The sequence below is a fragment of the Lissotriton helveticus genome, chromosome 5_1, assembly GCF_964261635.1.
Source record: "Lissotriton helveticus chromosome 5_1, aLisHel1.1, whole genome shotgun sequence".
Lineage (NCBI taxonomy): Eukaryota > Metazoa > Chordata > Amphibia > Caudata > Salamandridae > Lissotriton > Lissotriton helveticus.
In genome coordinates this window covers 2,008,369,966-2,008,382,079 of record NC_136065.1, presented here as the reverse complement: position 1 = coordinate 2,008,382,079, position 12,114 = coordinate 2,008,369,966, and the positions used below count along the sequence as shown (strand labels likewise).

The 12,114-nt window shown below is 47.8% G+C and overlaps 1 protein-coding gene across 2 annotated transcripts in view; it reads right to left on the bottom strand.

Moving 5' to 3' along the window:
* LOC144756171 (E3 ubiquitin-protein ligase TRIM39-like) overlaps window positions 1–12,114 on the bottom strand; it is a 91,830-nt gene that overhangs the window by 22,715 nt on the left and 57,001 nt on the right. For both annotated transcript variants that reach the window (XM_078645751.1, XM_078645752.1), the window contains exons 7-9: window positions 9,177–9,292; window positions 4,218–4,238; window positions 4,106–4,132 (exon numbers count right to left, since the gene is read on the bottom strand). In XM_078645751.1, the coding sequence (XP_078501877.1) occupies window positions 4,106–4,132; window positions 4,218–4,238; window positions 9,177–9,292 (164 nt within the window). The remainder of the gene's footprint in view (window positions 1–4,105; window positions 4,133–4,217; window positions 4,239–9,176; window positions 9,293–12,114) is intronic.

Genomic DNA, 12,114 nt, shown 5'->3' with positions numbered 1-12,114 from the left:
CCAGAACCACAGGCATTTGCAAGCTGTCCAGCCTCTGCGCGGCTGGGACCCACCATCATACATCTGGGGTCAGCGGCATGGCCAGTCCACCAGAGCCCCCTCTTCAGCAGCCTCCAAGCCCTCCTAGTCCAACCTTTCAGGCCCACCACTCGCCAGTGGGCTGCAGGATTCGCCATCACCTCCCCTTGTGGCTAAACATCACGTCTGACAGGTGGATTTTGCAGCTAGTCCGAAGGGGCTACTCCCTCCCCTTCGAGACTAACCCTCCATCCATGCGACCTCAATTCCATCGCATGTCGGAGGATCACTTGGCCCTTCTCCAACAGGAAGTTACAGCTCTGATGGCCAAGGGAGCTATCAAGCGAGTTCCTGCCCCAGAAGTAGGACGTGGTTGTTATTCCCACTACTTTCTGGTGCCCCAGAAGGCCAAGGGCCTGCGCCCTATCTTGGAATGTCAACCGCTTCCTCCAGAAGGAGAAGTTCAAAATGTTGACACTGGCTCAGGTCTGCCCTCGACCCTGGAGACTGGATGGTAGCATTGGACTTGCAGGACGCTTATTTTCACATCCCAGTTTTGCCGGCCCATCGACATTACCTACGGTTCACGGTGGGGCAAGAGCACTTTCAGTTTACGGTGCTCCCCTTTGGCCTTGCCAGTGCCCCTCGGGTGTTAATGAAGGTGATGTCTGTGGTCGCAGCACATCTGCGCAGATCAGGGGTTCCAGTATTCCCCTCTCTCGATGACTGGCTGTTGAAGGCGGGCTTGCTTTAGGCTGTCGTCTCCCACCTCCAGACTATGGTCGATCTCCTGCATTCGGTGGGGTTCACCATCAATGTGCAGAAGTCACACCTGAATCCCTCTCAGAAGCTCCTTTTCAACGGAGCCGTTCTGGACACAGCACAGTGTTTGGCTTATCCTCCGGAGCAGCCAGTGCGGGATATTCGGGCTACGAATCCGATCTTTCATCCTCTATCCTGGATTTACTTGACCCTGAGGCTACTGGACCTCATGGCCTCCTGCATCCTGCTGGTGGACTATGCCAGGTGGCATATGCAGGCTCTGCAGTGGGACCTGAAGTTCCAGTGGGCACAGCATCAGGGGAATCTTTCTGATTGCGTCCAGATCTCGGAGGGCACTGCACATCAATTGCAGTGGTGGCTAACTAACCAGGATTGGGTCAACGGCAGATCTCTCTCCCTTCCCCAACCGGAGTTCACAGTAGTGACAGATGCATCACTTCTGGGGTGGGGCGGACACTTGGGAGAGGCGGAGATCAGAGGCCTCTGGTCTCCGGCGGAGTTTGGGCTCCACATCAACCTTCTGGTGCATCGGGCAATCCGTCTTGCACTAAAGGCATTACTTCCTTCTGTCAAAAGGACAGTAGTGCAGGTGTTCACAGATAACACCACCGCCATGTGCAACAAACAGGGCGGGTGGGGTTGTGGACCCTATGTCAGGAGGCACTTCGTCTCTGGAAGTGGCTGGAACAGCAGGGCATGTCCCTGGTGGTTCAACACCTGGCAGTTTCTCTTAACACCAGGGCGGACGAACTCAGCCGCCGGTGCATGATGGATCAAAAATGGAGTCTTCTCTCGGAGGTGGTGCAAGGCCTCTTTCAGCAGTGGGGAGAGCCTTGGTTAGATCTATTCGTCACCGAAGAGAACACGCAATGTCAGCAGTTCTGCGCGTTGAAATTGTCAAGGCAGCACTCGCTAGGCAACGCTTTTCGTCTTGAATGGAGTTGCGGTCTTCTATACGCCTTTCCGCCTATACCACATCTGCCCAGAGTGCACATGGCCATCAATCCTCTGATCAGACTGCCCCTTCAGGAGGCTCTTCTGTAGCAGCAGCAGGGGAAGGTCCTCCACCCGAACCTGTCGAGCCTCCACCTCCTTGCGTGGAGATTGAGAGGCGACAGTTTACAGCTTTCGACCTTCCTCTCGGAAGTCTGGAACATTATCTTGGCAGCCAGGTGTCCCTGGAACAAATTTGTGGCATAGTGCGCAGCAAAGGCTGTGGATCCCCTTTCTGCTCTCCTTTCAAAGGTTCTCCTCTTCATTCTCTCTTTGGCCCAGCAGGGCTCTGCTCTGGGACTCTTTGTCTTCCTGATCAGCCTTCCCTTTTCAAGTCTCCTATTTTAAATCCCTTCCTTAAGGGCATTACTCATTTGTTTCCTCCAATTCCTTTTGTGATGCCCTAGTGGGACTTGAACCTTGTGTGCTCCTTTTGAGCCACGATGACTGTCCTCTCAGACTTTTGACTCTTCAAACTGCCATTTTGGTTGCCATCACTTCTGCTCGCAGGGTGAGTGAGCTTCAGGGTTTTTCTTCCAAACCTCCTTTCCTGGCAGGTCATCCGGACAAAGTTGTCCTTCGCACTAGGCTTTCTTTCCTTCCCAAAGTGGTTACCGCTTTCCACATAGGACAGACCATCACTTTGCCCACCTTCTTCCCGCATCCTTCTAAAGAGGAGGAGAGGCTCCACTGTCTGGATCCAAAACGTGCCCTTTCCTTCTATCTGGATCGCACAAAGCAATTCTGGGTGGATGACCAGCTCTTTGTTGGCAATGTGGGTGCCAAGAAGGTTGCGCCGTGCAAAAGCGACCATCTCTTGATCGGTCGTTCTTAGCATCAAAATCTGTTATTTCTTGGCAATGTGGAACTGTGCCAACATTCCACCAGCGCGACGGCAGCTACTACTGCTTTGGGACGTGGAGTCCCCTCTTCATGACATCTGTCAGGCAGCCATGTGGGCTTCATTGCACATGTTCACCAAACATTACTGACTGGACAGCCCAGTCCGGAGAGATTACTTCTTTGGCCGTTCAGTTCTCCAGACATTATTGTGTGAACTTAGTTCGCAGACCCACCTCCAGGTTTGGTATTGCTGGGGTATCTATTCTAAGGTGAGGAATCCATAACTAATAGTCTCTTTCAGAAGAGCAATCTACTTACCTTTGGTAACGATATATCTGTAAGAGACATATATTAGTTATGGAGTCCTCACCGCCCCACCCATCCTCCCTGTTCGGCAAACTGACTTCTAGGGTTAGGGACTCCCTGTCAGAGACCTAGTTTTGTGCACCAGTGGTCAGTGTCTTGCATTGCTTTGCGCTTCGGACGTGGAATGTCGTGTAAAGAACTTACTTCAGCACGCAGGGGCGGCGTCTAAGTAGATACCGCAACGTCATTCCGGCTATCACGACGCCAACAGAGTTGACCAACGCCACCTACCGACACGCAGGGGTACTGCTGAAGAAAAATTCTCCGAATCCAGTCTGACGCCTGGGGGTAATTCTGAAGTGAATGATCCATACCTAATATGTCTGTTACAGATATTTCGTCACTGAAGGTAAGTAATTTTTTCTTCTACTCCTGTGGAAGTACAAGGCTCCGAGTTGAACCTCTTTTACTTACCGTACAGCCCCCCTGCCTCATCAGATGGGTTGGATGTATGTCAAGTCTTGTTTCCAAAATATTTTTTAAATACACAATGGAGCTCATTCTAGGATATATTTTATGAGTAGGAGATAACCACAATAATGTGTGTTGAACAACGCCAGAAGTGTTTCTAACGTTTTATGACTGTGCCAGATGTTAGATAATTTGTAGAAGGAAAGCTATAAATCATCGACTGCAGTCTCATTGAAAGTCTGATGGAATGAAAAACACACTTACAGATGCACACACAGAAGCAGATCACAATGCCAATCCTTTTTTTCCAAATCCTGGTGTTGTTTGTCACTTTGCTGTTTTTGGTTCCACTAATACATTGCCAACATGAAGCCCGAGCGTCTTGACCTGCTCTGATAACCTGAGTACTAAGTATTCACTACTGTGCCCAGGCCACCAAAAGCTAGTGAAACACCCCACAACTGCTAACAAATGTGTTACCCATTTAAATCGGTATAAAGCCAGCAGGGAACCACACTATGAAAAAAAGAGAAAAAAAAAATTTCAAGTTCAATCTTTCAGATTTCACTTTTCAACTGAGTGAACAACGTTATGTTGCTTTAAACACCCACATCAGAATATTGGGTGTTTGGGGAAAATGCACAGGTAAACCTTTAGGAAGGGAACTCTCCCAGGGGTGAGCTTCCATTACCTGCATAGCTGCGAGCCCGTCTCCACTCTGAAATAGGGAAAAAGAGACACATAGGTAAATAAATGCACACACCAATAGGAGATCATCAAGCTGATTAAAATATTAAACTTACCGAGTTCTATGGGGAAGGTTTCTATAAAAAATTTAAAAAAGGAAATATTAAAATTCAGATCACAAGAACGGTTATTGTTACTTAACTATGAATGTTTCAACCCTCCACTAGCTGAAGAAACTGAGGGGTGAGCATTATTCCTAACATTTCCCCCCACTTGTTGAAGTGAACTGTTTCGACTTCTTTTCCTCCAATTTGCAAGATTAATCTTCATATTTACTTATTTACGATTCAGACCTAAAATATATTTAGCCCAGGGGTTTGCAAACATAAAAAGGTATTTGGTGTTTTCCTGAGAGCCACAAACTAAAACACATATTACTATTTCTCACTAATAGGTTCAACTAAATTGTACTGACATTTTATATGTAAAGCGAACTACATAATGAGGACTTTTCTCCATTTGTCAAGGAAGGGGAAAGGCAGAGGGAAGAAGGGGTTAGCGGGTGGCAGAAGTTCAGAAATTAAGAGTCTGAGCGTGACAAGCAAGTAGGTTCTACAATAAGGGTTGTGAAGTAGTGGAGGATTAAAACAAATGAAACAAAGTACATCAAACTCCTGATGTCAGTGTTAACCTCACACACACTTGAACAGCAAGATCACAATAGAGGAAATCCCAGAGGCAGTAGGGCTCGTGCAGTCTAGCAAGACTCCAGGAATGGACTGAATTTTATAATGTGAATGCATCTAGCCTAACTGGAAATATTTCGAGCTGCCAAAGAAACTGGGCTGTCACATGACGTCATAGAGTCAATAGTAGTCTGTATTCACAGGCCAGTAAACTGGTGGACAGGTGAGATTCATCTTGCCTTATCTCATTACTGAACGTGGAAGACAAGGTAGTGACAAAAATCTTAGGGAATTGACTCTCCTCGCTGATCAAGGAGTTATGCTTCATAGATCAACCCAGCATCACAGGATTTGGAAAAAGCTTTTGATTCCTTTAATAGAAACTACCGGTTGGCACTGCTTAAATACTTCGGCTGGGTTCCACCTTAATTGCATATACCCAGCTTGTGTACCCCAAACCTAAAGTGCAAATATCTGTAAACTGCTACTTGAATACAGACTTCGTGTGAGGATTTGTGAATTTCTCTTCTTTCTTTTCTCTTCTTTCACCCTCATGTGGTGAATCATGCCTTTTAGTCTATACTTTCCTAAGAATTCTTTTTGAATTTATTTTATATAACTTCAAATGTCACATTCCTCAACATAATGAGTCTGGATGCCAGACAACACACAACTTGTGTGAATCGACTGCCTTCATTCTTCCACATGGTGGATACTTCGCAAAAAATAGAAAATAGCTGCTCTTGATGCAGGATGGATTGAACATTTTTTGAGTGAAGCCTCAGGAGTATTCTGAAATTCTTCTCACAAGCCGGAAAAAAAGAACCAACTTTGGGGGCAACTGTCTGTACAATGCACTCTGGGTAAGGGAACCTCCCAGAACCTTAAAAAGGCAGGACTCTTTTTCACTATTCTCAATAACCCTAGTAGGCCGAAATTGTCCCATCTGATAGAGACTGTAGTTCTAGATTCTTTACATTAGAATTACCCCCAGGAGTGAGATTAGATCCGGAGAATTTTTCTGTAGCAGTACCCCTGCGTGTCAGTAGATGGCATTGGTCGACTCCACGTTCGTCGTCGTCACCAGGATGACGTTGCGGTGTCTACTTAGATGCCGCCCCTGCATGCGGAGGTCCATTCTTTCTTTTTCTGCGCCAGCCAGCGCAGATCCGGAGAGAGGGTGTCCCTTGGTCTTTTTTGACTAACCCGTTTTCGACTTTTTGTCGACATTTTTTTTGAGTCCTAGACTCCTGGTGCATGAGAGATGTTCCATTGTCGCACCGGCTTAAAGCCCTGTGACTCTTGTCACAAGCTGATGTCGGTCACTGATCTGCACCTCGTGTGCCTTTAGAGCCAGGAGCGCGACCATGATCTGAAGTCGTGCTCAGACCGCCTGGCCATGAACCCGAAGTCTTTGCGGGAGCAGTCCCGAAAGCTTCTGGAGACCCGGAAGTCTGCTGCACATCGTTTGAGGTCCCCATCGAGAGGAAGGTCGCAGGACCGGTTCACGGAGTCATCACCATTCCTCCTCAAAGTCTTCGCATTCCACCAGTAAGTCGAAGCACAAAAAGAAAGTGAAGAAGCATTGTCGCTCTTCGCCTTCTACCTGTCCGTCGGCCAACGTGACGCAGAGCGTTGTCGCTCTCCGGCTCCATCTTCGCAGCCCATTGGGACGGCTCCGCGCTTCCCTCCCTTTTCCGGAGCAACCCCTTGTGAGAGAGTGCCATCTTTCTTGCATTGGTATGCCCCCACTTTTTGCTGAATTGCTGATGTGCTTTGACTGAGTGTGCCCTGGGCTCCTGCCAACCAGGTGCCCAGGACCTGTGTTCCTTCCCTAAAACTGTGTTGAAACTAAAACCCAATTGGCCTCTCTGGCCACCTGTCAGCCCCTAGTATATGGTACCCTAGGTACCCAGGGCATGGTGACCAGAGAAGACCCCTAAGGGCTGCAGCACTTGTTGTGCCACCCTTAGGGGCCCTGTGGCCTGATACCCACATACTGCCTGCAGGCTGAGTATCTAGGTACAGAACTAAACAAAGAGTCAACATGGCACACATGCCCACAAGCTCACTGCCTTGGGTTCCATCAGTCACCCCTCTAGCTGGATGCCCTATGCGAGTGGTGTGGGCACAGGTGCACGAGCCCTGTGCCCCTATAGTGCCCAGGGCCATTCCTAGGCACTGTAAGTGCAGTGCTGCCATTAAGAGTATTTGGTGCGAAGAGGTTGTCATTACGAACTCCACAGCACCATGATGGCTTCACTGAAGCCTAAGAAATTTGACATCAAACTTCCCAGCACATTAAACCCGCACTATTGCCAGTGTGGGATTTAATGTAAAATGCACCAGAGGGCATATTAGAGATGCCCCTGAAACCTAACCTACAATCCACGTCTGTCTGAGAGGCTGCCTAGGCTGCCACACAGCAGACATGTTGCTGGACCCCTGGGTGGAGAGCCCCCCCGCTCTCCTGGTCCTGCAACATTGCACATCCTGGGCGAGGTGCTAGGTCTCCTCCCCCAGGATGAGCAGGGGGAAGCGTCAAAGGCATGCCGCCTTTGTGAGCTTCTCCAGACCACTTGCTGTACTCAGCAACTGGCCCCCAACAGTTCTGACACCCCACTCTGGCGGGAAGACTGGCGGGAAACCCTACGTCAGGGAGGGGGTGGTGTGCCAGTCTCTGCCAACCCCACCCCTCAGGTGGGAGAGGCAAGGTGAAGCACGACCCCGGGCTCCGCCATCATGAAGATGGGGAGCCCTGCCCAATCACAGTTAGGCTCCTGCCCCCCTCCCACAGGAGAAATTTAGTATTTAGGGGCTCCCTGAACCTTCCTTCCTTAGATACCGATAAGAAAACAAGAAAAGAAGATCAAGAAGAAGAAGACCCGCCTTGCAGCTGCTAACAGGACAACACCAAATGACTTGGCCCCAGCCCTACCGGCCTGTCGATCCTGGAACCTGATCCTGCTAAATCCCGGTGACTCCTGCGGACAGCAACCTTGGAAAACCCGGAGACCTGCCTGCCTTGACCCTCTAAAACACTGGGACTCCCATGAGCAGAGGCTCTGCTCCAACAGCAATACCCCTTGTGCCAGCCAGGAACCGCGAATCTAGCCCACTCTGCACCCGCCGAGCCCGGCCCGTGCTCGAGTGATCCAAGACCACGAGGCCGTCCCCCCCCCGGCGACTGGGACACGAAGTCCAGTGCCCAAAGACCCTCCTCGACGACCCAGACGACGCCTACAGCCTCAGAAACAGGGACCCCTCCAATCGCGACCAGCTGAGGGTAAGATTTCCCAACACCAAAAGACACCCCTGCACCCGGCACCCTGCGGCTCCCTGTGCCTTCCTTTGGGGTACCTACCTCTTCTCCAAGATCCCAAATTACCCCTCGAAGTGGTGGTCGCACCTGAAGAACATACGTCCCAGAGTCTGCAGCCTTTGTTCCCTTTTTAACTTTCCCATTGGATAACATTGAGCGCCCGACGGCTCAAAAGCACCCTGCACCCAGCCACCCGGGGGCCGCTGGAAGTGCAACTACTACTCTACTGGACTTCCCTAGTTGCCCTTAGTAAGTGACCAGGAGCCCAGCTCTCACAGCCGTGTGGCCTGCTTGCTTGCAGCCATCCAACCGAAGGCACCCTACCCTCCATTGGAGTGCTTTGCCCGATACACAGTATATAAACTACTGATTGGTGGGGATTCATCTTTGCTTTTCAGAAGGAATGAGCTTTTGAAGCTCCTCCCAGTAAAAGTCATCATGTGAGATGGAAGCAACTCGCTCTTTAAAGAGCTGCGTTTCCATTTTAGCCGCTTTACTGAGACGGACTATCTAGCTGCATTTATCAACAACTTTTGTCATCTAGTCCTTAGGCACCTATCAGCATCAGGTCTTGTATATGTTCTTATATTTATTTCGAAATCTGAAGTAGGTCTTTTTCACACACAAAAAAGAGGAGTTTCACATTTCAGAAGTATTTAAATTTGGAAAGTGTTCCAAGGTCCTTAGATGCACACAGGAAACTTCGAATATTAATGATGAACTGATCTTACAATGCTGAAATTTCGTTAGTGACCATATCAGAACAACAGAGGAACTCTTAATGATACCCCGAGCGCTAAAGTTCTTTGATAAGAAAATAACATATTCGTAACAGAGGGGTAGAGTTCACAAGCGCTGGCGGAGGCTGAAACTTAATTAGTTGCACACACATTAACAAGGCACATAATAGCTGGGCAGCTTTATATCAATGTCCAGACCACACAACCATGGATCCAGAAGGTTATACAGAATACTGTATATCATTATCCAGTCCCATGACGATGACTTGAGGTTCTAGTATCGGTATTTTATTAAGTCACTCATAACATTAATTTCATTTGAATTACCTTTATAAATGTCCACCATTCTCTGCAACTCAGTGTGCTGTGTGCAGAAAGTACGCAATATTTTCTCACGCTCTGGAGACTCAGCCTCTGGTCGCTGAACTTTTACAGCTTCACACCTGAAAAGAGAAAAGATAATGTTACTTACCCAGTAAGTATCTGTTCGTCGCATTTAGAGCTGTAGATTCACATGCTTTGCATACTCCTGCCATCTAGTGTTGGGTCTGGAAGTTTGCAAGTTGCTTTTCTTCGAAGAAGTCTTTCCAAGTTACGGGGCAGCGGCGACAACTCCTTTCAGTGATAGTGTGCATGGTCATCTACTACACTGTTAGATGGTTTCCCCGCAAGAGGGTGAGAATAGAATAAATATGTGCAGTATTGAGATGTCTATGCGTATGAGTGTATAATTTAAGAACTGCAACAAGAACAAGTACCCAGTGAGGCAGGTGGGCGCATGCGAATCTACAGCTCTACATGCCAAGAACAGATACTTACTGGGTAAGTAACAGTATCCATTCAAGGCATGTGTGCTGTTGATACACATGCTTTGCATAAACTATGAAGCAGTATTCTTCCAAAGCAGTGGTTAACCTGTAGAGGTTGCAATTGTTTGGAATAGTGTTTTCAGTACTGCCTGGCCTACATTAGCCTGTTGATCTGCAAACACTTCTACACTATAGTGTTTGGTAAATGTGTGTGGTGTAGACCATGTAGCTGCCTTACATACGTCAGCTAGAGGGATGTTGCCTAAAAAGGCCTCCAACGCCTCTATTTTGCGAGTGGAATGAGCTCTAGGGGGTATAGTTAAAGTTCTTTTAGCTTTAATATAGTAAGTTTGAATGCATTTTACAATCCATCTAGCAATACCAGATGTGGGAATAGGACTGCCTTTATGGGGTGCAGCAAATGCAACAAACAGTTGTATTGTCTTGCGAAAGTCTTTCTTTCTCTGTAGTATAGTAAAGCTCTTTTAACATCAAGTGTGTGAAGAACGCGTTCTGCCACAGAATCAGGGTGAAGAAAGAAGACTGGCAACTCAACCAATTGTCTTATATGAAAAGCAGAAACAACCTTGCGAAGGAATTTTTGCTTGGTACGGAGAACTATCCTGACTTTATGTAGCTGAAAGAAAGGTTCTTCCAAAGTTAATGCCTGTAGCTCACCAACTCTCCTTGTGATAGCAATGAGGAATGCAACTTTACATGAGAGGAACTGGAAAGAGCACAATGTTTCAAAAGGTGGACCCATGAGCCTTGTGGGAGAACAATGTTGAGATTCCATACTGGGACAGGGGGAATCCTTGGTGGTATTACTCTTTTTAAGCCTTCCATGAAGGCCTTGATTACTGGGACTCTAAACAGTGACACATGTTGTCTATTGTGTAAGTATTTTGAGATGAGCCCCCCTCCCCCCCCAACCTGTTAGAGATGCATCTGCTGTGAGCAGGATTTGTGGAACTGGGTCGATGAAAGGCTGGCCCTCTGATGTTTGTGGTTTCCACCACTGCAGAGAGCAATGGGTGCAGCCGTCTACCAACACTAGATCGGTCAATAGGCCCTGTGATTGATTCCACATACGTGCTCAGCATTCTTGTAGGGGGCCCATGTGAGGTTTTGCATGGATGCCAACTGCAATGCAGGACTCCATCATTCCCAGTAATTGCATGAACTCTGGCTGCTAATGCTTGGTTGGGTTGAAACTGTAGAATGGCAGTTTGAATATAGTGTATTCGGGCTATATTGGGAGAGGCTATGGCTTTGACTGTGTCTGGAGTAGCTCCAAGATAAGTCTGCATCTGTGATGGTTGCATGTGTGATTTCTGTGCATTGATGGTGAAACTCAGTTGATGAAGCAGATCTATTGTGGTGTGTGTGCTGGAGACAGTTGTGATAAGTGCTGACTTTGATGGGCCGGTCGTCTAGATAGGGAAAGATGTGAATGTGTTGTCTTCTGAGGTGAGCAGCAACTACTGCTAGGCATTTGGTAAAAACTCTGGGCGCTGTAGTTACTCCGAAGGGAAATACTTTGAACTGCTAGTGCTTGTTTGCCATTTCAAATTGTAGGTATTTGCGATGAGCTGGATGAATTGGAACATGAAAATATGGGTCTTTTAAATCCAGAGTAGACAAAGTCTGCTCTTTGTAAAAGTGGGAGCACCTGTTGAAGTGTGACCATGTGAAAATTTTCTGACCGTATGTAGTGGTTTAGCTCTCTGAGATCTAGAATGGGTCTTAAGGAACCGTCCTTTTTGGGGATGAGAAAATACAGAGAGTAAACCCCCGAGCGTTGGTACCTGATGGGAACTCTATTGCCCCTTTTAGTTAAGAGACTGGACCTCTTGTTTTCACAAGTGGACATGTTACGGCGATAACTTGTGAGATCATGGCGGAATGTTTGGGGAATGGTGGTAAGCTCCAGGCAATAACCATGTTGGATAACTCCAAGATCCCATTTGTCTGATGTTAGAGACTGCCAAATGGGGAGAAATTGGTGAAATCTTTCCCGACAAGTGTGGTATAGTTGGGGGGGGGGGGTGACCAGTAGGCAAGTCACTGTTTGTTGGGGGAAGGGAAGTTCCTAGGTGTGTTGCCCTTACGCCTACCCTTAAAGTTGTTGCCTCTATAACCTCCTTGAAAAAATCCTCTGGAGGGAGAGGACTGGGTATTACCCTTGTAAGTGGATGTATTCTGATCTGGGATGTTGTTTTTGATGCTCCTCTGTAGAAAGAGCGATGAAAAGTACCTCTATTGGTTGCAGTCTGAAGTGTTACGATCGATTTAGCGACTTCAGTGTCCTTTTTCATCTTTTCTAACGCCTGGTCAACGTTCGGGCCAAATAAGTGTTCCTTATCAAATGGTGTGTTAGGATGGATTGTTGGACCTCAGGTTTGAAACCCGAAATCCTTAACCAGGTGTTCCTCCTGAGTAGGATACTGGTGTTA